We start from the raw sequence: 24,223 nt of genomic DNA on the forward strand, positions 1-24,223 counted from the left end.
TACAATGTAATTACACGTCTATTCATGTGCTACTGTTTATTTGATATGTTAATTGAAAACTCATATCAAAACTATTCTGATCTTTTACCTATCATATGAATTTGCGGCAATTACTTTAACATGTAACCCACTCCTTTAGCTGTCATGGTAACAGTTCCTGTTTGATGATGACACAGATACTTACAGATACTGCTGACCCCTGCTGGTGAGATGAAACAATAATAAGTGACATAACTACAGGATCAAATTGATCTTATCCTTTTGTCCAATAGTTAGGTCACTCGCTTGGGAAAAAGCCCAGTCTTTGTCAGTTATAACCTTACAAAGGGTAATCAAGGGTATAATTTAGGTTAAATCTTGTACAATTTAGATTTTCTCCCCATATATGAAACTCCCAATTGGTTTGTCTTTTTCACCCTACAAACCTAATCATGTTGCCAAGCTACTGGATCCTGGAGGCAAGGCTTAGTCTGACTAGTCTCAGTCTGGTCTTGTATGCCATCACAGTGATGTAACCAAACCCAGCCAATCTTCCTCTCTAACCAAGATCAGCCACTCACCACATCCGGGATTTGAACCAGCAGGCTCCCGATTGCATGACTAACCCTACACTCCACGTGCCTTTACTAGTTGAGCTACTGAGGATCCAGCCACCAGTTTGTTCAAAATTGTGTGCTAAATTATATTAACAGTTTGCTGGTAGTATTATACTGTAGTACACTACATGTGCTACGTTTCATAAGAGTGGCATCTTTCTCTCAAGTACATTACCAATCACAGGGGAAATGATTAACATTTTTCCTTTGCAGACAAAGATCATTTAAAATCAGCAGTTTAACATCATACAGTCTCCCTCTTAATGTCCTGGCATGACCTCCCTGGATCAGTATAGTTCACACTCAGCTGAGTATCTGCTTGTGAAAAGAAATGTTCAGAAACGTTGCTGATGGCAATTGAATAGCTTTGTAGTCCCTGCATTTGATTGAGTTGAAGTGCCTTCTCTACTGTGTTTGTCTCCAGTGACTATAAATGCTCTAAAGCCCAGACTGGTTGCCTCTCTTTACAAAATGTTCATCAGGCTTGCTTGATATGAATTGCCAGACTGATTTGTAGAGGCAAGTGTTGCTGTCAAACCAACGACTCCAATTTAATATAAAGAAAAAACGCACCCAATAAATATACCAAAACAGAGTTTAATTTAGGGGCTGTAAGTCTTACGTTGTTTATTATCTGATTCAGAATTGTTATTGTTTTTTTCTTCCTTTCAGAATCATGCTAATGACGATTTGGTGTAAGCTCTTTCAGAGTTTCTTCATGTGACGACTTTTTGTTGGGGAAATGATAGTGAAGATGCTCTGTACCATATAATGCCACCAAGTTACAGTTTTACATTTCTACAATCTGCTTAGGCTACCAGGTAACTACAGGTTGTACAATTTTCCACAGGAGACAACAGCATTGCTACAAATGGGAGTAGCACCCCCTGCTGGTTCTAATGGCCCCTTACAACAAAAACAGGAGATTTGGGGAGAGAGATCTGTACTTAACATACTGGCCAACTTTGAAACAAATACTGCAAATACAGATTTTTCTTTAAAAAAAGATTGATTTTTAATGTATTGGTGCTGTAAGATTATAGTATTCAAAAATAAAAAAACACTGCTTATGTAAATGATTTTTGTTAATAAAATTTAAATAAACACATTTTTCATAACTAAAATTTGATTCCTTGGTGAATCACCTATAAACCTGATATTGCCACCACAGGTTAATAAGATACAACATTTCTAAAATACAGATGTAAAATGTAATGTAAAAACTTTATATTTCAACTGCAAGCCTTAGCTCCTAAACCAGCAGCAGTGTATTTAAACACCAGTTTCACCTCCACTTTCCTGTCCACTGCGAATCAACTCCAGGGTTTTAGAGTGTCTCTCTGTGTGTTTCATAAACAGAAAAGTTTACTTGTGCTGAAAATATACCTTATTTTGTGAATGGAAAAAAGAAAGTTTAACAGACAGAAACAGATATTTACTCACTTACCTACACAGCAGACTGTTGGTTTAGAAGAAAAGAAAGGCTTGAAAGAGGCTTATTTGGGAGCTGACTTCTTTGTTTTTGCCCAGCAAGCTGTTAGAGTGCAAGGTGCAATCCTGCATCCCTTTCTCCTAAAATAGCAGGCAGGAAAGAAAGTGGCAGAAGGCACAGGAACGCCTATAAAAACACAGTCCCAGTGCCAAGGCTCAGGCTGCTGATTCCTTGGAGTCGCACAGAGCCCTTGTGACTTTTCCAGCCAAGCTCTCCGGCTCTGAGTAGAGCTCACAGACAGACAGGGAGGAAGTGCAGTTTCCCAATGAAAACCCAGTCAGCCACTCAGCTCCCCTGCTCCCCACTCCCAAAGCAGACCTCCTGCTTCACATCCCTAATCTCACCTCTCAAATCTATTTTCCAAAACACTGCATCTCTATTTCCCAGCCTTAAAAACCCATCTCCAAGCCCCTGCAGTTCATTTCCCCTGATCCAATGTTTGCCCTGGGGACCACAAATGTCTGGTTTCCATAATAATAAAAAATCAAATACAGAAATAAAGCCTGTATTACAGGGATAAGACTGAACTAATGCAGTAATTGACCAATTCCAATTTTACCAGTCCTCATGCCTCTCATTTTCTGAAGTTCGAAACCAGTTCAGGCCACAAGTGAATTCACAGAAGTACAAGGGGGAGCTCCTATTGCACCTGCTGGAATTGTGCTTGATCTGAGACCGTGCTACAGTCCTTCACCTTTCATGATCACTAAATTCACAACTTTTAAAGATGTGCTTAGTGATAGTTTTCCGCTGCTTTCGGTATCAGGGCTGTATATTGTATCACATTGATGTATAGTGAGAATACAGTGATGACTGATTCTGGGATGGCCCTTTATAAGGTGGCATGCTCATGGCTCCCCTATTTTGCCATTTCACTGGCACTCACTATATGTTGGAACACAAATAACACACTCTCTTAGCTATGGGGCAGCAGTGTGGAGTAGTGGTTAGGGCTCTGGACTCTTGCCCGGAGGGTCGTGGGTTCAATCCCCGGTGGGGACACTGCTGTACCCTTGAGCAAGGTACTTTACTTAGATTGCTCCAGTAAAAAAACCCAACTGTATAAATGGGTAATTGCATGTAAAAATAATGTGATATCTTGTAACAATTGTAAGTCGCCCTGGATAAGGGCGTCAGCTAAGAAATAAATAATAATAATAATAATAATAATAATAATAATAATATGGATCTTGAGGGGAGGAGCACTCTAATCCTGGGTAGGCCCTAGGACATGGAGCTTAAGTGCTATACCAGTAGACTTTGTAAGCCCCCATACACAAGGAGAAAGGAGACTTACTATATAATGTTATTACCTGACCAATATCACCCAATGATGGAGCTGGAATCTCCTTCTTGTGCAGGTCTGCGGGATAGCTCCACTGAGATGCATCATCTGGTGTTCAGGGATGCCCACCTCCACAGAGCTAGAGGAACTGGAAAGTTGTTTGAATCATTTGCCAAGGTTTGGAGAATGTATCCAGGACAGAGTTTAATGACCAGTATAGGGATTGGCATGTGAACAAAAGAAAAGTTCCAAACAAGACTTGGCTCATCAATCCTCACCTGGTTCCTAATGGCTGATTGATCCCTTTTTCTTGCTGGTTTTTAAAAGATCCCAATGAATTAACACCCATGATCTTTTGTGAAAAGGTGCCCTTGAATCTTTATTGTCCTTAGAGCAGTTTTACACCTAATTCTAAACATTAAAGTGCCCAAATACATGCCCACCCAAGACCTTGTCTCTAATCTGTGTTCTCGCTGCCACAAGCCCTTTTCTGAACACCATTCTCCATGAGCACGCTGTTGCCATAATTGCCCTCCCGTTCCTCTGCAAGCCGATTCATTCAGGTCCCAGCGAGAATGGGTACGAAAGCACTGTCAGGGCAGGCTGAGTGAGCACAAAACAAGCAAAGACCTCGTGGGTCAAAACCAAAAACTTCTTTTGAAAAGTTAAGATATAAAAATGCAACCTTGTGGAGAACAAAAAGCTCAATGAAATAGTTACAATGATTCAGAATGGTTCAGAGTTCTGGTTTTAACTGGCTGTCTGTGTGGTTTTCCCATTTTTGTTTTGCTTCTTCGTGTGATAATAAACTACATCTCTGTGGCTTCAATTTTATTGAATTAGAAATGGAGAATGCTGCTTATTTCCACGTGTAGGCTATGAAACCCCATTAATAATCCGGTTCCAAAAGGTTATGAGAGAGCATTGTTCACACCATTAACTGCTCCCTTGGACTGGAATTGTACCACTAGTACTAAAAACAGCTGTTACACCTATATTTAAAAAAAAAACAATCATAAGATTCAAATCTCTTTGGCAAATTATTGGCTGGTTGCCCAGCCATGTAGCACCCGGGAGGGGCACTCGTGGAATCAGGGTGGGATCAGTCAGACAGAATACCAGAAAGAAATAAACTAAGATCACAACAATATGCAGGGCAATTAACATTGTTTTATTAAATACAGGTGATTAGCTATATTTAACAAATAGGACAAGTCTAGAATGCACAGTCACGGCATGGGCTTTGCACTGTTCAATAAAAACAATGCATGGTTAATTATAATTAAAAAACAAAGTGCAGTGCTGCTCAATACAATCACGGAGACGGGGCTTACTAAAAACAACAATAAAAACCAATACTTTAAAAGCTCCCTGTCTCCAGCACTCCTCTAAAACCACAATGCCTTTAAAATACTCATTTCTAAAACAGTTAAAAACATACACAGACATGGAGGGCGACAGGAAGCACAGCAGGAGCCTTGCTCTAAATGTCCGCGGCTGTTTCTTTCATTTTTCTCCCCAACCCACCGCCAAACACAAACAAGTCGAATTCCTTCTCTGCTCCTGCTGCTGTGCGTCCAACCTCCACTCCAGACAAACCCAGGTTCACATCACAACGACAAAATCCAATCTCTCGAACGGATGAAATCAGGAACTTTTATACCAGGTGCTCAGCTTCTTCAAATTATTCAATTAGCACCTATGGGGGCTGAGAACAGGAGAGCATCAACATGACAGTGAGATCTGTGCAAATCTACAAGAAGTAATGTGCCAAAATTAAGCGTGCTTTTAAAAGTGTTAAAATAAAACAAACTAACTAACAGTAAATCAAATGTGACAAATCAAAACGTGAATATACTACAAAGTCAAAATCAAACGTGCCTAAATAAAGTGACGTGGGCCACCGTGTTACACTTAGATCACTAAAATACCATTCCATCCTACCCACATTTCAGTCTGGTCTCATGAAAGCTTATAGCATTGAATCTATCAAGACCAGGGTTATGAATAATACATCCTCCAACAAAAGCAATCATTGCTGCTGTCTCGTTTATGCATGTTAATATGTTTAACTATTTCTCTAGGTCAGCTGGCATCTTTCCTATTGAAATCCAGTCAGCCTGATAATCACATGCTTTGAAACTCCCTATTCTTACCTCAATTTAAGATGTCCAAACAAGCTCGAGAGCGGATGTTTATGAGCTACTTGCCTCTGGAGGACAAATACTAGCCCTGCAAGTGTTCGCTTTGAGCTCACTGCTCACCTGGGCAGTAGAGTCCGCTGTAGCACAGGAGAAACAGGCCTAGAGGCAAGTTGACAGTCCCTGTGGAATCCCCAGCGAAGATCAGCAACTTCGCACAGCCAGAACTTCAACTTGCATTCCCCTGACTGTGTGACTCACTCTGCACACCACATGACCACACCTTTACCGGGTTAGCTTCTCCAGGAGCCCGAGTCTATTTTTAAGACACATTTCAGTTGAATCAATACAATGTTGAGAAGGGACTGTATTCCACTGTTGAACATAATACAATTTTACTGTGGGTACACTTAGAGAGGTATGGGTTTGAAACTCAGGAGTTATCTTAACTAATGTATTATTCATTCTTCGTCTAGACATTTTCTGTTTAGTTCATCACATCCTAAAAAGTTTGAAGCACCCCTGTGGCTTCACTATAGCTTTCAGAATCGTGTATAATTACCACATACATCTGCTACACCAGAGTATAACCATTAACAGTCCCACTGCACCCCTCTACCCCTAATGTTAGAAATTCCACATTATTCTATGCGGTGTTTCTCACTGATGTATTTCTCACACCTAGAGGCTGGGGACAGGTTCATGGTTACACTCTGGTGTACCAGTAGAACTTGGTGGTCAGACGTGCTTCAAAAGCTACTGTATAAGGCCACAGGGATGCTTTAAACTTCAGGATTTTAAAAAATCGCTGAAATTGATGCAAATTGATTAAAAACAACAAGAATACATTAGTTTAGACAACTCTGACGTTTTACACCCTTGATTTTTAAAATAACTGTCTGAATAATTTCAGAGCCACTGTATCTAAAGAACAAGAGATAGTATTTCCACGCAACACTTTCGTTCTCCATGTTCACATTTGATCACATTATCAATCATCTAAAAACACCACCTCTGTTAGACCCTAAAAGCCCAAAGTTGTCTCTTTGCAACATTGCTAGATTCATTTCAATTAACATTGCCCACAAACATCTGGCAGACGTGACACTAAGAAGATACCATGTGGTCAGAGGGCATGAGAAAGGGTTGGAATTGACCACTTCTCAGAATCACCAGCAAAAAAGCAGTGTTGCGGGTGGAACTGTGGAACCTGTGAGTCTGTGTATTAGTGAAGGCAGTCCTGGTCCCCAGCAGGGTCTGGTTACAGAGGCTGACCCCACCCCCAGGGTGAGAGGGCCTGCACAGAGGGTACATTGTGTTCCAGCAGGCTCACTGTAAAGGAGGAAGGGGGAGCGACAGGTGGGACAGCTGGGCAGTCTGGAATAGGCTGCACTCCTGTCCACACCCACATCACAGCACACAGCTTCATAATGCCATTCCTACAAAGTAATAGTCTGGACAAAATACCAGAATGCTTTGAGATAAACAGGCCTCCCGTGGTTCAGGGTTTTAAAAAAGCTGCGGTTCAGATTTTGTTCATTGTCGAAGGCTTTGTAAATTTGACCCATTGACCTGATTTTCAACCCACGTCTGTGCCCTGTTTGATTTTACATTTCCAGAAATGGGTGTATGAAAGTCAGCACAATCTACCCTTAAAGCTTTACTATCACATGTTTACAGGCCCACCAAGAGAAAGGCCTTGGTTTTGACTGGACTCATTGCTGTCAGTAACCACACAGTACAGGGAAGCAAACAAAAAGGTAAACCCAATGCACGGCTATATAGCCAAAAATGTAAAGTACAGATCACAGGAGGTTATGATGAGGTTGTATAATACACTGGTGTGTGTATTGAAATTTCAATAATGTTTCCCAATTTTGGGTAAATGTTTTGTGTCTTGAATGGCTTTTACAGCTCTAAAACAGCACTTACAATGTACAGTTTAATTTGACTACTTTTTACCTTCTGCAGTAGTACTTGGATTAGTGGTGGTACAGATTAGTGGTAGCACCGAATGGTTGACTTGACATCTAATCGAATAGAAAAGTGACAGTCAATCTCAGAAACTAGTAGTCGACTAATCGCACGTCATGTGATTGTGAAGTCATTGTGAAGCGTCATTGTGAACGGAAGTGTAGTTGTGGTTGCAATCCATTAACATATAAATGACATTTTAGAACATTAATAAATAGTTTTTAAAAAATCCAAGCTGTTCTAAAATTTAGAGCACAAACAGCAAAGTGTTTCAAAACAGTAGATTCACAAATAGAGCAGCAGTCATGAAATACGTGTGTTTAAAGAGGCGACTAGTCGACCTGTTGGACTATTTTTTACCTCACTCGTTAGCAGTCGTTCTACCCCTAGTGAAGATGTTACTAAGCAGTACATTTAGAGTTACATTTTGGTAAAGGTGCTGACTTTTTCACCTTTCTCCAGTGTGGAAGGGCATGCTGTACTTTACTGGCTTTTTCCCAAATACCCCTGAACTGTCCTTGATTCAGAGGGATGCCTTGAATTTAAAGGGACTCAGGAATGGACTGCTGTGGCTGCAGCCAGCGTGTGTTTGAGCTCAGCCCTTCAGCAGCTGCTGTGGCCCCGATGCCCCACCATATAAAGGACTCAGTGTCAGGCATTTAAATTTTAAAGGTCTGTTCGGGACAGCTGTTTGCCAGCACTGCTCAACACACACATATACAACACCATACACGCTCAGTCCATCGCTGGATTTGCATGTTCACAAGCTGGGAGAAGATTGTGCTTCATCTATTTTCCCAGGATGGGTTCGATAATTGCCAAAATGCTGCTGCCCACTGTTAGCAGCCTGGCGTTCATGCCGGCGATCAGTGTGGCAGCCAAACGGGGCTTTCACATGGAGGCAATGGTGTACTTCTTCACTATGTTCTTCATTGCGGTAAGGACAAATACACGTATTACTGAAACCTCAGTGTCTGTACTAATATGGATGAGACAGTGTTTGTCAAATGACTTAATGAATGTCAAATTGTTTTATTATTGTTCAATTTTAATATAATATTCCCAGTCCAGGAATATCTAGAAATACTGTGAACCCTATTGTTACTGTGACTGCGTAGCTAAGGTGACCATAAGACAGGTTTTAACATTATAATACACCACAGGACCTTTACCTGTATAATGCAGAGAACTGTACTGTGCTGTACTGTAAATATCAAAGATAGAGGGCTGAAGGTGTTACAGCATTTTCTCATTACAATGGGGAAGAAGAGCATTGCACACAACATGACAGGCTGCCATGGGGTTATTCAGATTATTATTATTATTATTATTATTATTATTATTATTATTATTATTATTATTATTATTATTATTATTATTATTATTATTACTCTTGATCAAGGTTTTACTGTACTGTAAGGTGACAACACAGAGTTCTTATGTCAGATGAAAATGAAAGTAACCCTTTTTAAACAGTGATAGTTATAGGGGGTCAGGTTGTTCTATTAAAGTTCATAGCGCAGTGGGATATTTGTGCTTGCAGATTTCATTACTTTATCCACTCCTTCATTTTAAGTTACTGGTTTGCAACACTTGGCCTGTGCATTCTTTTTGTGCAGTTGCTCATAAGCAAGCTGTCTATGTGGGACTGTACTCCTGTGTACTGCTCATTAACAGACTTATTAGTATTAGTATTAGTATCGATATTATTCCAATAATGAATGGCTCCCAAAACCCAAGTGTCGTGGCTATTTGGCTGACAAAGAACCCAGGTTTATTATAACTGTATAATATAAAATGTGTCCTCTTACTCAGCAGCTGAGCAGCTTACATTTAGGGAAGCTGTCTGTTAGGGTTTACTTATGCAGGTTTTATTAAGACCAAGGTAAATGACTTCATTTTTGTCTTCTAAGAAAAAGGTTTTTAAAACACCCCCACTCTGCAGGCTGTTAATAAGGGGTCCTGTGAACTGGAACATGCATCCAGCTGCAATAGGATCCCCAGTATTGCTTTCATATTTAAATAGCCTGTGTACTGTTTTTAATTCACTTCCTTCTTTGCTGATACATCAAAAAGCATGCTGTGTGAATGGGTAAACCCTGAATGATTCCTTCTGTAAAACATGTTACAAAATCTCTGAGGACATGAGATTTGCTTTAAGCTTTTCCTAGCTTTAAAATATTAACATTGTCCTAAATTATATCATTTGTATTTTCATGCTCAGTTTAAAAATAATAGACTTTAATTTGGCAATTCTGGATTTCAGTTTTTTCATTAATAATACAAGTTTAATTCATTGTGGGAGGAGTTGTTTTCAGAAATGATTGTGTGAAGCTCGTGTTTAAATAAGTCTCTTCTATCTTGCAGCTGTGGTGGTCTGAGTGAAATGTGTTTTGAAGGTCCAAGGGCACAGGTGTCCACATCACAAAACTGTTACTGTAATGCTCCTAATAATATCCCAGTCTAGCAACAGCAGCATAAAATAATGTATTGAAGCCTTTCCTAAATGAACAAGTGTCACGGATAGCTTTGTGGGTGATGTCAGACCCAGAAGAGAGTGGACACAGATAGTCAGTACTGCAGGGTATGAAAGACCTGATGCACACGTTGAATTATAAATAAAAGGTTTCAACAAAACAGAAACACTTTACAAAACAAAATGGCATAATGGCCAAAATAAATAGACAAAACAGACACGGAACAAACAAACAAGTATGGTTCTGGTTTATACCCAGCACGCGTAGCAATCGTTTACTTTAGCTTTCACGTTAGATTTCTCTTCTACTCATGACTCCAGTTCCACCTCTGAACACACCAACCCTGTTCAATCCAAGCTGTGGGTTTTTACATTTGGCAAAGGTTTTCTCATATGCGTGGTCAACAGCCAGTTTATCAATAAGCACTCGCTGTTCACAGCGCATTCTCACGATTTTATCTGGATGGGGCATTTTAACCCCATCCAGGCTGTCAAACAATAATAACAATAAAACAACGTGTTTTTACACACTAAACCATACATTCAAATAATAATAATAATAATACAAAAACATACAATACACACAGGTGCCCTGTCACACCAATCCAACCTTATGAAAGTGTGGGAGTGTTCTGTAAAGGGCAGGTTGTCACTATATATATATATATACGTGTGTGCGTGTGCGTGTGTGTGTGTGCGTGTGTTAGTACATTCTTACAAGCCGATTGTTTTTGTTTTTTTAACACCATGCTATTTTTTTCTTTCAGATTTACCATGCATGTGATGGCCCTGGATTGTCCATATTGTGCTTCATGAGATATGAGATTTTGGAGTACTTCAGCGTCTATGGGACAGCTATCTCAATGTGGGTCACTCTTATAGGTAAGTACAGTAGGTTTAATATTGGATAAGCAACTAGCAGCCGCAAAAAGAAAAGGTCAACTCTGCTGCAATAAGGTCACCCCCCCCCCCCCCCCCCCCCCCAGGCCAATCAGTCTAGCAGGAGTAATTCCCTTTTAAAAGGTTATCAGTGTAAATTTGTACAGTCATTTTCCAGTTTATCCATGCTTATTAAACGGTTATACAGTACTATGCATTTACTGTATGGTTTCCAAGGGTTTTTTAAATGCTTGACCGCACCTTTCGGGGGCTTAACAATGCTTACCTATACTTCAGTATGCTTCCACTATGCTTTATTATACTTTGCAATGCTTTTTCTATGTAAAGTGTACTGTAGAAGGACTGTCACACTAAATATAAGCCCCTGTTCATAATCAACTAAGAAGTGGAAGATATGTTCAGGGTATGTAAGGTATGACTTGATGTTAATTTCAATAGCTGCAGTTGCAGTTAATTCATATGATGTATAATTAAGTTTAACTAATGCCAATTAATTGGTTTTATTTTTTATTATGTCAAACTCTACAGAGAATGCACCACCAACTTTTCTTAATAAGCAGGCACTGATTAAGCAGCTTCTGTATGCCTACAATATACATGATCAGCACTTTTAGGGAGAGGCTGCAATACTGCAGGATAGCACTAAAAACAAACTCATCTGAATTGATTAGGCGGCTTTTAAATTAGTAAGCTGGTTATTAAATTATTAAGAACGAGAGGATTAAAATGTTTGAGATAAAAATAAACAGTGTATATTATTGTTATTATTTATTATTATTATTATTTTTATTATTATTAAGTCTTATTACACATGGAGGTGGCGCGAGACCCGTGTATAATAAGATTTCCTGGGTATAATTAGGTTGATTGTAAAACTTCTATTTGTGAAAGAGCGGAATAAAGCAAGAACTCAACAAAAAAACAATAAGCAATATAAATCTAGTAAGAAATGACCTCAGCCACTTGCACTCCGATGTCAGGCAGTTTCGACTGACTGCCCTCGGAAAGCAGAGGAAACTATCCAACTCCACCCTCCAAATAAGCCAAGCAAATGTTCTACTCCCATTCTTAGCAATAATACATGTAGTTACCCTCCCCCTGCCCAAAAATGTTTAATAAAATAAAAACGTTTAATTGTTGAATTGCTAAAAAATAAACTTTCGTTTAAATTCTGTTTTCCAATGTTATTCTCAACATTTCTTCAATTAATCAAAATAAACATTGCTAGTTCTCCAGTTTCTAACAAAATTATTATAACAAAAAATATACACCAAAACTGTACATATAAGACTGTAATATATCGTGGGTTTCTGGTGACATTGATTAATCATATATTTATAGAATAGAATTACAGCCTTATTATCCACAGCTGGGTGTACATTATTCCTTATATTATTATACTAGTAGATCTGTAAATAGCTGTACTCTTTGCTGTACGTATTCCACTGGTTATTCTGTTGTTTTTAAAGCTCTAGGAGACTTTGACGAACCAAAAAGGTCCACCCTCACGATGTTTGGTGTTCTCACTGCCGGTGTGCGCATCTATCAGGATCGCTGGGGGTACGGTGTCTATTCGGGGCCAATTGGGACAGCTGTGCTGATGATCACTGTCAAATGGGTAGGTAGTCATTGGCAGCTTGAGCCTGGTATTTTAAAGAGATTGTTACCATTTGTAGGCAGACACAATACTGACTGACCTCAAATAACTGAGCACCAGACAGTCATACAGTACACATGTTCATGAATCATCCTATATATTACTAATAATACAATTTCATTTATTTCCTTTATTTGCTATTTACAATCTGGTATTGCAAATATTTATAATTATAGCCCCATTTTTACATTATTCTGTAATAATATAAGCATACCAAAGATCATAATGTTAACAATATCGTATCATCTGACCTCCAAATCTAAATACACACTATAAATTAGTGCTGGGACAAATATCCAAATATTCAAACAAATATTTTTTGACATGTATTCGGATACAAAAATCAGATGTTCATATTCGCTAGAAATGACAAAATACTCATTTATCGACCTCACCAGAAGTTGTGCAACAGTTTCAAAAACATCACAGCAGCTCTTGAGCCTCTATTTAAAAGTTTTAGACAGCAAAAAGTAAACTAACCAGATTATGCTTGCATGCATTTTGATCTATATGGAAGACCATCTGGGCTGCTTTAGAGTGAGTCAGAATCTCATGGGACAGAAAAAAGGCAAGCACGTCATTCTGAGGCAAGTGTATTTTTTAGTTATCAGCTGTCTTTATACTCTGGATTAGAACATTAGACTGATTGGACTTTCATATCATTTAGAACAAAGTCTTTCAGAACACTTACTGTATTTTTAGATAGCTGTGTTCCTAGCTATCCCTGGGCAGGGGCTAAAGCATGGGCCATTCCCTCCTCCCACCCGCACATTGGATGAATTCCACTGCTACTCTGCTTGGAAAAAGACTTTCACCTAAAATCAGAATGCAAACTAAAGAGATCAGTAGATCTAATTATTGTTAGGTACCTGATAAAAGGGTAAGAATACAATTTGTTATTTGCAATTGTTGTAAAATTAAACATGAACTAGACCATGCCACTTTAATGTGACATATTCAGTACCATTATGAATTTTTGCTTTACATTTATTTTTTACTACTGTGTATTTATAACCTAACTTATTCTAGTGGGGCCCCCCATGATTGTCCTGGCTGCTAGCCCCTGAAGCTGACTCAGCCCTACATGCAGTATATACCGGGTCACACTCTCAGAAGCACTTGTATCCACTCCAGTGGTTTCTCAGAGTGAGCTGAGGACTAGCCAGCAGTTTGGAATTGGAACACACTTTTCTTTTTTTATCTAGTTACCCAGCTGGTCTATAAAAACCCAGCACAGGCTGACAGCAACTGGATCTATTTAAGACACCAATACTTTGACTGTATTATTTTTACCTAAAATGGACTTCAGGTTTACTGTTTGTTTCTTAATCCTGAAGCAGCATAGCAGTCTTTTGAATCACTGTGTCCAGCTGTGATAAGATGATGTGTCGATGAGTTCAGTGGCTACTCTTCAGTTCTAGCCTACGGTAAAGATCTGTAATCTATGATATCTGCAATCATTCTGAGTTCTTGTGTGACGCGTTTATTTCCAATATTTACAAACAAAGGGGGACTGCAAGCCAAACGTTCAGGTGGTGTTGTTCTTGAAGTGTGCTTTACAAAAGCCTTTCAGAAGTCTTCTGCTCACAGCAAGGACGAACAATTCCTTAGAGGTCTGCGATAACAAAGTATCCGCAGTATAAAACACAAGCAGGCAAGTAAACAAACATAAACAGCACTCTGTCAGCAGTCAGATCCTCCTTTTGATCTCCTCTGACTGAGGGCTATCAAACAACGTGTTCCCTTTAGTACTCCAAGCTCCTCCCTGTAAGCAGCCCAACACCTATGGCCTGAGCAGAGGGCAGAGCCTGGAACACTCATGATGTTTTATCCTTACCAAGATGGCGGCCGGTAAACATCACAGTCCTGCAGATCCTGCTAAGGGAAAGCCCTCACCTAGCTTCAGCGCCTCCTGGTGTCAGGAGTGAACAATGTCCTTTTGAATTGCTAGCCATACCCAGCTCAGAAAAAGTCATTTAAAGCTACTTAATGAGTAAGGCCCGGCGATGCAGTAGCACAGTGTGATGAAAAGGGTTATCTATGTGTGCCTTTGTGTTCCAGCTGAGGAAGATGAAGGATAAGAAAGGCCTATACCCTGAGAAGAGTGTGTACACACAGCAGGTGGGGCCGGGGTTCTGCTTCGGAGCACTGGCTCTCATGCTCAGGTTTTACTTCGAGGTACGACTGGGTATTCAAGGTGTTCTGCTTATATCAAGCCAGCAGAGGTATTCATTTTACCATTAATACCGGGTAAAGACAATTTCAGAAAAAAAATTGACACTACAGAATCTGATGAAGACCTCAGTAGCAGCCCTTGTTGTTGAGTCTGTTTTTTTCTTGTAGAATATAGAATATTTCTATAGAATAATGCAGAATATTTCTATAGAATGTTACAAATGTATATGAACGTTCTAAGGAAAGAATACAAAAATCTCTAAGATTGTTTTTAGAAGGGCTTAGCTTCCTGTTTCTGCATATATCCTGAATTTACACACATTCATTCATTCTGAGGTAAAGAAACAAAACTGATTTGCATATTTTCAAGGCATTTACTTTCACAATGCGAAACCCCATGTTAATGTTACAATAATAAAAACTATTGAGTGTAAATGTATGTAAAATTAACATACAGGAGTAACTATTTTAAAAATACTGTCTTCTCATTAGTTTTTGCCATAGACATATGTAACATAGGATAGATCAGTACACCGTGTTTATAGCAGTACAGTAAAGGTGTATAGTGAGCTGTGCAGTAAAGGTGTATAGTGAGCTGTGCAGTAAAGGTATATAGTGAACAGCCACTTTGGATTAAGTTTCCTTTTGGAGTGCTGGCAGTACATAGCTGTGCACTGTGCTGGCACTGTGGCTGGTCCATCCTGTGTTACATCTATGGCAGAAAACTAGAACTTAAGTATTTCTCACTGGTTGTCTTCCTCGCAGGAATGGGATTACACCTACGTTCACAGTTTTTATCACGTGTCCCTGGCCATGGCCTTTGTCCTGGTTCTCCCGAAGACCAACAGACTGGGAGGAACGGGAGGGAACCCTGCGAAGCTCAGCTGTTACACTCTCTGCTGCTGTGTATGAAGCCATTTTTATTCACTGCAGGACTGTAGAGGTGACACGCAACAGTGATCCTCCACTGAAAATAAATCTGTTGTTTCAGATTAGATTATTATTTACCTAATTTACGAACTATTCTAGCAAAAACTTTCTGTTCAGAAAAGACTCCTGAAAGCTGAATTTCTGAAGTGAAGTGATAATGAAAAATGACCACTGTGTTTTCTGTCCCCTTTGTGTGATTTTCTATAGAAAATAACTCACAACCATTCCGAAAGCAATAGAGAATTATACAAAACACAAAGAATAAGACATTAAACAAATAAGGAATTGACTATTCCGAAATTGAAGTCCTTATAATCACAACATTGAAGCAAAACTAGCCACACCCTCGTTAAAATAAGATTTAAAAAAAAAATCATAGTAATTGACCAGATTGATATATGAGATATATTGCAGAGGTGGAAATGAAGGCTCCCATTTCATTGTGGTTTGAACCATTCCAGTCTAACTATGAAAATATTCAGTCCAACTTGAGATTCTATGGTTTCTCAATGTTTGCTAAAGTATATGCACAGTAAAAACAGTATAAATACAGTATTCCTGTATTGACAAATTGACATTTACATTTCAGGGGACTAAGCCAGCGATAAAAGACAGGATTCAAACAATCTGGAGTTCAACAACTAAACGTCCCTGGATTCGGGCCTGCGACCCAGGCCTACCTTTCCGCCACCCCCAGCCAGAAACCAAATAACCTGCAGGACCTTCAGAGAGAGGGACTGGGGAGTGGGGTTGCCTTGTCTTTTCTAGGCAACATTCCATATTAAATGCATTGAACTAAGTTTTACAGAGTGGTATGGTGCAGGACAAACCAGTGTGCTCACATTCTCACTGCCTGTACACTGGGGAAGCTAAATCTCAACAATGCAATTTAAGAGAATTGCACTGTATATAACACACTCCTTCCCCATAGTGACTATTTTTTCATAAGGAGTAGAAATCCTAAATTGTAAAGAGTGATTATGTTTGAATGTTATTTTCATATGTTTTGTAAACATAGTTGTTTATTTATATTGTCTTATTAAGATAATTTTAATTGAGAATCGTCTGTCGCAGCGAGAATTGCTTTTATAGATAATTAATAATAAACAAATCAGTTGTATTATATTATAGAGCATACTCCTACAGGTACTGTTTTTGTATACAAAGACATTTGTAAGGCTTTTTGATTTTACTGTATACTGGATCACAGACTAAACAGATTGCAGTTGATATAAAACAGATTTGAGTTGATGTAAAACACACAGCCAGATCTTTCCATCCCATTTCTCCGCTTCTTTGGAGCTTGCATTGGCTTACAGTAAAGTAGAGCATTCGTTTCAAATTATGTTATTATTATTATTATTATTATTATTATTATTGGTAGTAGTAGTAGTAGTAGTAGTATTTATTTCTTAGCAGACACCCTTAACCAGGGCGACTTACAGTTGTATACAAAAAATACATATCAAGAATTACAGTACAGTTAAGATACGTGTTCTTTGTTTACAAAACTGTTCAGGGTCCAGCGTATTTCAGCAAGTGAAGCAGACTTCAAGCTCAGCAAGAGCCATCCTTCTGGTACTCCCTAGATTTCAAGATTTGGGGCGTTGAGTGGTTCCCAACCTGATTCCGAACACTGAGACATTTCACAGTTTTGGCTGGGTTAAAGACCTTATTTGATAAGTCTTTTGTTTATTTAGCTCTGTAGAGATGTCTTCGCTTTGTAAAGCACTCTGAGTTGCTTGTATATACAAATGTTATGGTAATTGGTATGGTGTAAGCTTGAAACTAAGCCTGCTATTACAGTGAGAGTTACAGGAGTTTAAATTTAGGGATAATGGCTCCATCAAAATCTGTTTCTAATTCTACATTAATTCTACTTATGTAAACATAATGTAGTCTTATGTTACTGATTTACACAAAAACTTTGGTATAAGCTCTGGCCAGAGCTCAAATTGACATTTCTCTGTAAACTGAAAACACAAATCTCATATTGTAATATATAATTACAGCATATACTGTCTTATAAAAGATTACCATGGTAATTTAGCACTTTTTCTATGTCTTTTCCTTGGTTACAGTTTACCATGGTTTGCCATGTTTTAATATGCTTTACCATACCTCTTTGGGCTTACCTATGTTTTACCAAGCTTTCACTAGGCTTTATTATACTTTGCCCGGTTTTTACTAAGGTATGCTTGTACAGGCTGGATTTATTCACTTGTAATTTAACTTTTGAAATGTTTTGTAACATAACTAAATACAAATATATTTTGCTTTTTAAATTTAATCTTTTTGTTTATTTTTTGTCTGAACAAAGCGGTAAAGCAACAAAAAAAAAAAAAAAAAAAATCTAACCAATTACCAGACCCTCAGTGATTTAGTCATTTTCCCCAAGCTGTTTCTGATAGCTTTCATCTAAACACACTGCAGTGACATGCTAACTGCCTGTTTATTGTACTTTGTTCAGTGATGTTGGCTCTACATGCTCTATACTATATGAAGAGCTGTACTGTTTTTAAAAATAAAAGGCTTAATGACATTTGAATCTATTTTCTTTTAGCGCAGAACTGCTCTGTTTCAATATGTCAGTTACAGGGGGCTAGTTAGTGCAACAGGTAATTCACAAGCATTGCATGTCTTTCATCTTTGGAGACCTGACCCCCCATTGACGTCAGTCTGCACTGCATACTTTAGCACAAATCTGCACAACTGGCAGATATGAGGGTTTTTTTAAACACAATGGTTAATATTTTTTGTTAATAAAATGTGTATCTTGAAAAAGTCCCTTTATTAGGTTATATTTGCTATACCGTAACAGCATGTAGGCTATCAGTAAATAAATAATGATTGTCAAATACAGAAATAGTGCTTCTGTAGCAATGTAAATCATCTGTGTGTTGCGTTGAGGCAGAAAATTCCACCCTTTAACCAATGCAACAACCCCATTGTATGGGCTGGGAGTGGGGGCAGCACCTTCAAGGGGCATGTATTGGATGCAGAATGCCATCAGGGGTACTCCATGCCAGAGCGGTCCAACATGTTTGGCTAAAAGAGCCATACCGATTACCAGGGAGCTCTCACAGAGTCATACTAAAAAGCTGACTAGAAAGTAGTAACTACACCAAGACACAGCTACAGTAGTTTTCAGCTCATGAAAACACAACATTGGTAACCTTCATTATACATGCACTTGCTACTACTGTACTTAAGTATTTTATAGGTCTCAAATGTGTAGTTTTGAAAGAAACACATGTTATAGCAAACATGTATTTTTCTTTCAGAACATGATATCTGCTACTACACTAGGTTAAAGAAAACTCTGTTTGACTTCCTGTGTCATTTCACTTGGAGAGGTTTCTTTCCTGTCAATAACCAATCAGCTGCTTCCCAGATTGACTGATATACTTTCAGCCAGTAACATGCTTTGAACCAGAAGACACTACTGGGATGAAATGACCCAGTGCTGGTTTACAGCTATTGGCTCACCAGACTTCTGTAGAATGAACGACAAGCTATTCAGGGACATGAAGATATTTCGTAAGCCAGGGATCTGAATTGGATGAAATGGTGACACTGAAAAAGTTGAAACATTTGTCATTGAATTGATTCGTTTTCTTTTGATATTCTAAGTTCAGCACTACTGAGTGTTTAATAGTTATTGATGATAAAATGGGCAACAAAGAAAGTCATTTCACTTTTCTTCATCTGTCCCAATACTTGTTGGAGAGTAGTGTATGTGTGCCCAATAACAGAAGACAGATGAGGATGGTCTAGGATATCATACAGAGAATACAGTCTGAACTCACCTAATTGCACAGGATATCCTATTTAAAACAGATAATAGCCCCTCTTATTCCCAATTCAAAACACTTGCTAAAATCTACAAACATATGCTACAGGTTTAGACAAAACAGTCTCTGTGAAATCTCAGGACCACAAAGGTCTTCTGATTCTTGGCCAGTTCTCCAGGGTTTTCTCTAAGAAAAGGTGTTTTTGTCTGAGGGAGTCTGGCTGGCTCGTGCCTCGCTGCAAAATGACTTTTTTTCAGCTGCTGTTTTTCTCATCTCTGAGACGGAGCTGAAATGTGATCCTTTTATTGCTGGTGGTGTGAAGTGTTTTACAGCTCCTTTGCCTCAGCCATTCCACAGGGGCACATCATCCCTTCCACACAGCCCATAGACACCCTGCATCCATCATGTCCTTGTTGCATCCTGTGAATTAGGAAAGGTGAGGACCTAACACAAACTGGAGCTGAATTTCAGTGACATTACTGTAAAAGTTTGATAGACAAATGTTTGGCATAACTGATGAAGACATTTGCAGAAATGATCGTAAAATTGACTTTCTTATAATTTTACTTCACTATTTTTAGTGTTATCATTCATTAGTCAGTACCAATCTGCAATAAAATATGGAACGCTTCTAAAATGATTAGGAAAAATTCAACTGGAGCCCTAAAATCTGATATAAAGTCTTAAATTGTGGGTTACAGTTTTACATAAGTTACTACTGTGTTTTGGTTCTGTACCTGGAAAATGTCAAGCACCTGTATGCTTTAATAAAGGAAGATTTTAAAAATATTAGGTTACATCTAGCTTTAACTATGATTGGACTCCTCATTCAAATATTGAAAACAAATATTGTCTTCTGAAAGGGAATGAAAACTGAAACTCTGAACATGATAGCATGTGTCCATGTTTCCGTGGTGCATTGTCTTCTGAAAGGGAATGAAAACTGAAACTCTGAACATGATATCATGTGCCCATGTTTCCGTGGTGCATTGTCTTCTGAAAGGGAATGAAAACTGAAACTCTGAACATGATAGCATGTGCCCATGTTTCCGTGGTGCATTGTCTTCTGAAAGGGAATGAAAACTGAAACTCTGAACATGATATCATGTGCCCATGTTTCCGTGGTGCATTGTCTTCTGAAAGGGAATGAAAACTGAAACTCTGAACATGATATCATGTGCCCATGTTTCCGTGGTGCATTGTCTTCTGAAAGGGAATGAAAACTGAAACTCTGAACATGATAGCATGTGCCCATGTTTCCGTGGTGCATTGTCTTCTGAAAGGGAATGAAAACTGAAACTCTGAACATGATACCATGTGCCCATGTTTCCGTGGTGCATTGTCTTCTGAAAGGGACGACGGTGGCAACAAATCAATCACGGCTCAACCCCTCCTTGAACACCATTTGCCCCAACAATACCTGGTGTTTGAGATGTTACTTTTCCACCTGGCAGGCCATTCCGTGCATTCTCTGCGTAAAAAGAGTCCTACCTTTAGTTCTGAACTATGACAGCTTCCATTGTGCAATCTCACATTAAAAAAAAAACATTAACTAAAGAACAAGCTAACCCTAACCCTAACCCTTACCATTCAACTAAAGAACAAGCTAACCCTAACCCTAACCCTAACCCTTACCATTCAACTAAAGAACAAGCTAACCCTAACCCTTACCATTCAACTAAAGAACAAGCTCCCTAGTTTAGAGGTAAGTACATGTCTTATGCTGATGTCAGTATTATTAACTCATCAGCCGCTAGGTAACAATCTGTTACAAACAGTAAGGGTCCAATTACATGCTCTTCCCAGTATTTTGACCAAAAATACACATGGTGAAAGCGTAAATGGAAAGGAATAAACTGGAATATGTTTGTGTTTACATGTTTTTCCAATAGTGTAAATGCACAGAGCAGATCAAGAACAGAGATGACTATACAATATTCCAATATTGATGACTGTAAGGATGACTTAGGAGCTAGACGGTTGTTAGTTTATGAGCAGCCCTGTGATGCACAGCCATTGAAGATGCTTCTGAGCCCTGTGCAAACAAGACTGGGATATGTGAGGAAAAAAGAAACCTCCCATTTTCTACCCAATTTGAATTTTGTGCGCCAACGCATTTAGAAGGACTGAAGAACAACAGCTGACCTACCGCTGTCAAGCTGCTTTTTGCCTCTTTACACCTGCTGAACCTAAGCAATGGATGGTATACTGGGAAATCTTCACCTGGACTCATAGGGTTCCTAACCCATAGGGGCTGCTGAAGCACCCTGAGGTAAACTATCTTAAGACTATTAACTTTGGGGTTAAAAAAGGCCAATGCAGTGCTCCCTGTAGGTCAGAAAGAGCTTCAAAGTGCAAGTCAAACCTTACATGTCACATCTCTGTCAAATGTAAACTGTGCCTGAGAAGTAACGATTTGTAACTAATAAGTTACTGTAATAATTAAACATGTTGTAACTTGTAACTGTAACAGATTACTTTTTCAAAGTAGCTTCCCAAACACTGAGCACATCACATGACAGCTCCAGCAGCCACATTTCATTGACACGTACCTTTCCTTCGTCGTTTCTGTTTAGTCTTTGAAAGCCGCTCCGCACGCTCCTCCAGAGTTCATAACCATAGTGTTTAAAGCACCTGATTGATTGGTTCTGCTCTGAAATTATACAATACATCACTCTTGTCTTTTTTCCTGTTTTTTGAAAAATGGAACTGGCTAATCTTTTAACCATCTGGCAGAATGTGAAGCAAGGTGTGAACCCTCTCTGGTTCCAGCCCTACCCCATGCATCTCTTCAGTTTGATGAGTTCCAGATGTGATGGGGTTTGTGCTCAGAACAGGCTGCTTCGCAATGCCTGGGCTTCAGTGTGTTGCTCTTTTTCAGAACGTTTGCAGTATTTACTATTGGGGGTTTCCAAGAGCTCTTGGTCTGTTTTATAAACAGGAAACTCCAAAATGTCAAGTTAACTTTGAGGGAAATGTGGGAACATATTGGATAGGTCTTTCAAGGGTCCTCTAATTAAATTGTAGCTCTTATTTTGGACACAGTTGATTTGTATTAGAGCTGCACAATATCCATACTTACTGCCTAATGCATTGTACTGTGTAGGGGTGTAACAACACACTAATGTCACGATATGATATGTATCACGATATGTTACGATGATCCTGATGGGCTACTTGTATGATACATAACAATGATGGGCCATTTTGTTGAAAGACAATGATTAAATATGTGTATGTATTCACATCAACTATATTATGTACATGCCCCTAGTACTGAAACAATTAATATTATTACACATGCCCAATTAAAAAAAGATTTTTTTTAGCACAAGTGATGAGTGCAATTCATTTTTGAATGTCCCCTTGTGTTTTAATGATCTTTGCATTTATTCTGAGTGCTTGTTATTTCACTTGCATATTTATTTTTCACGTGAGATTATTTGTGTAAAGGAGCTTTGCTCTTCAATTCTAGCAGCCTGCAATAGGAGAACATTCAATTTGAAGCTGCTTCCTCTTGAACTAAACTACATAAAGTAAAGTAATTGTAACTAACACAATCATTCCAGAAATCCTACCTGTTTGCACTTCCATTATCTCAAGTGTGCAGTATTGAAAGAAACACATGCATTTCCATTTTAAAGCATGGTATCTGGCACCACATTAAGTAACAGAAAGGCTGTAGTAGCTATGCCTCATTCGAAGGATATCTGTTTTACTCTGGGTCATTTCCCCTCAGGAGTGTCTTTTAAGTCAAAACATGTTGCTGGCTGAAAGGATGACTAGGGGAATCATCTGGTTGATTAATGACAGGAAAGAAGCCCCTGCAGGGGTGGGGATAATTCCACCCTCCACGTGAAATGACCAAGACACTGCAACACTAACTGACACCATGGCTTGCAAACACAGATTTCTTTAACCAAGAGTAGTACCTGATATTAAGTTTTGAAATAAATTGTCTGTCCATTTGATGTATGGAATTATTTTGTTTCCTAAAATTACTTGTTATTGTGTCTATATCATTTTTTTAGACCTGCCTTTATTTGTGTGGTGCCCCATAGATTTAAAAAATATGTGTGTGCATATTTATTGAAAACATTGTAGTAGCTTTGTAGATGCAACAAAAACACCAAAATTTCAACAAATGTAAAATAGGAACATGTGGTACTACCTGCTGCTGCTGTTGAAACAATAATAGATCGCTGCTGCCACCTGCTGGATACTTGCAAGTCTTGTTTGATATTCCTACCTTGGTATACAAATCATCCTATTTTAATAATCCATACAGTGACTGCATTTAGATCTGCAACTGAACGGATCCAATGTGTGCTAGCCTATTACCTCCTGTGTTTAGTTATTGGTCACACATACATTATCTTTTCATGCATATGTTGCTTAGCAACTACTCTACAAACTCAATCATGTTGTGATATATGACTAGGTAAAGCATGGTGAATACTATATACTCCATATCCTTTACTTCTTACATTTACGCTTAAACATACAGTAATGTATAGCTCCGTGTGCACTACGACAGTCCAGGCTTTTAACTCACAATGCATTCTGGTACTTGTAGTCCTGCATCTCTTAAAGAGGCTGAGGTAAAATAAACCAGGCATAGTGAACACTAGACCTCCCCAGACTGTCCAAACATGGGACAATATGGTTTATCCAAGAAGCTTGCCACTGCCTTAATGCGTAAGACAAAAACACAAGAAGCAAAACCTTATTAAAACACTATGGCGCGTGGCTCATTCCTATTGCGTGCAGTTTGAGAGTTTTGTCCACATGATGTCCCCGTTG

General features: G+C 38.8%; 2 protein-coding genes across 3 annotated transcripts in view; one reads left to right on the plus strand and one right to left on the minus strand.

Moving 5' to 3' along the window:
* LOC131702898 (ADAMTS-like protein 2) overlaps positions 1–2,315 on the minus strand; it is a 76,310-nt gene extending 73,995 nt beyond the window's left edge. Inside the window, exon 1 of the mRNA XM_059005353.1 lies at positions 2,044–2,315. The gene's annotated coding sequence lies outside the window, so the exon portion shown is untranslated. The remainder of the gene's footprint in view (positions 1–2,043) is intronic.
* A 5,874-nt stretch (positions 2,316–8,189) lies between these two features.
* Positions 8,190–17,916, plus strand: LOC131696530 (protein myomaker-like). Of its 2 annotated transcripts, none has more exons than XM_059005355.1 (6): positions 8,190–8,425; positions 10,732–10,846; positions 12,334–12,482; positions 14,583–14,699; positions 15,462–15,602; positions 16,216–17,916. In XM_059005355.1, exons 1-6 carry the CDS (start codon positions 8,291–8,293, stop codon positions 16,336–16,338), a joined length of 780 nt encoding a protein of 259 aa, XP_058861338.1. In that variant the 5' UTR covers positions 8,190–8,290; the 3' UTR covers positions 16,339–17,916. The 2 variants fall into 2 exon arrangements, with proteins under 2 accessions (XP_058861338.1, XP_058861339.1); XM_059005356.1 differs by having other exon boundaries at positions 8,191–8,425; positions 15,462–15,639; positions 16,216–16,320.
* Positions 17,917–24,223: the final 6,307 nt, after the last annotated feature.

This window comes from Acipenser ruthenus, chromosome 31 (assembly GCF_902713425.1).
Source record: "Acipenser ruthenus chromosome 31, fAciRut3.2 maternal haplotype, whole genome shotgun sequence".
Lineage (NCBI taxonomy): Eukaryota > Metazoa > Chordata > Actinopteri > Acipenseriformes > Acipenseridae > Acipenser > Acipenser ruthenus.

What these genes read in the sequence shown, in the direction of transcription:
- LOC131696530 (XM_059005355.1), top strand. Translation starts at nt 8,291, where the DNA reads ATGGGTTCGATAATTGCCAAAATGCTGCTGCCCACTGTTAGCAGCCTG. An exon ending in TGCTCAGGTTTTACTTCGAG is followed by an intron (nt 14,700 to 15,461) that starts GTACGACTGGGT and finishes TCTTCCTCGCAG; the next exon opens with GAATGGGATTACACCTACGT. An exon ending in GTTACACTCTCTGCTGCTGT is followed by an intron (nt 15,603 to 16,215) that starts GTATGAAGCCAT and finishes TTTACATTTCAG; the next exon opens with GGGACTAAGCCAGCGATAAA.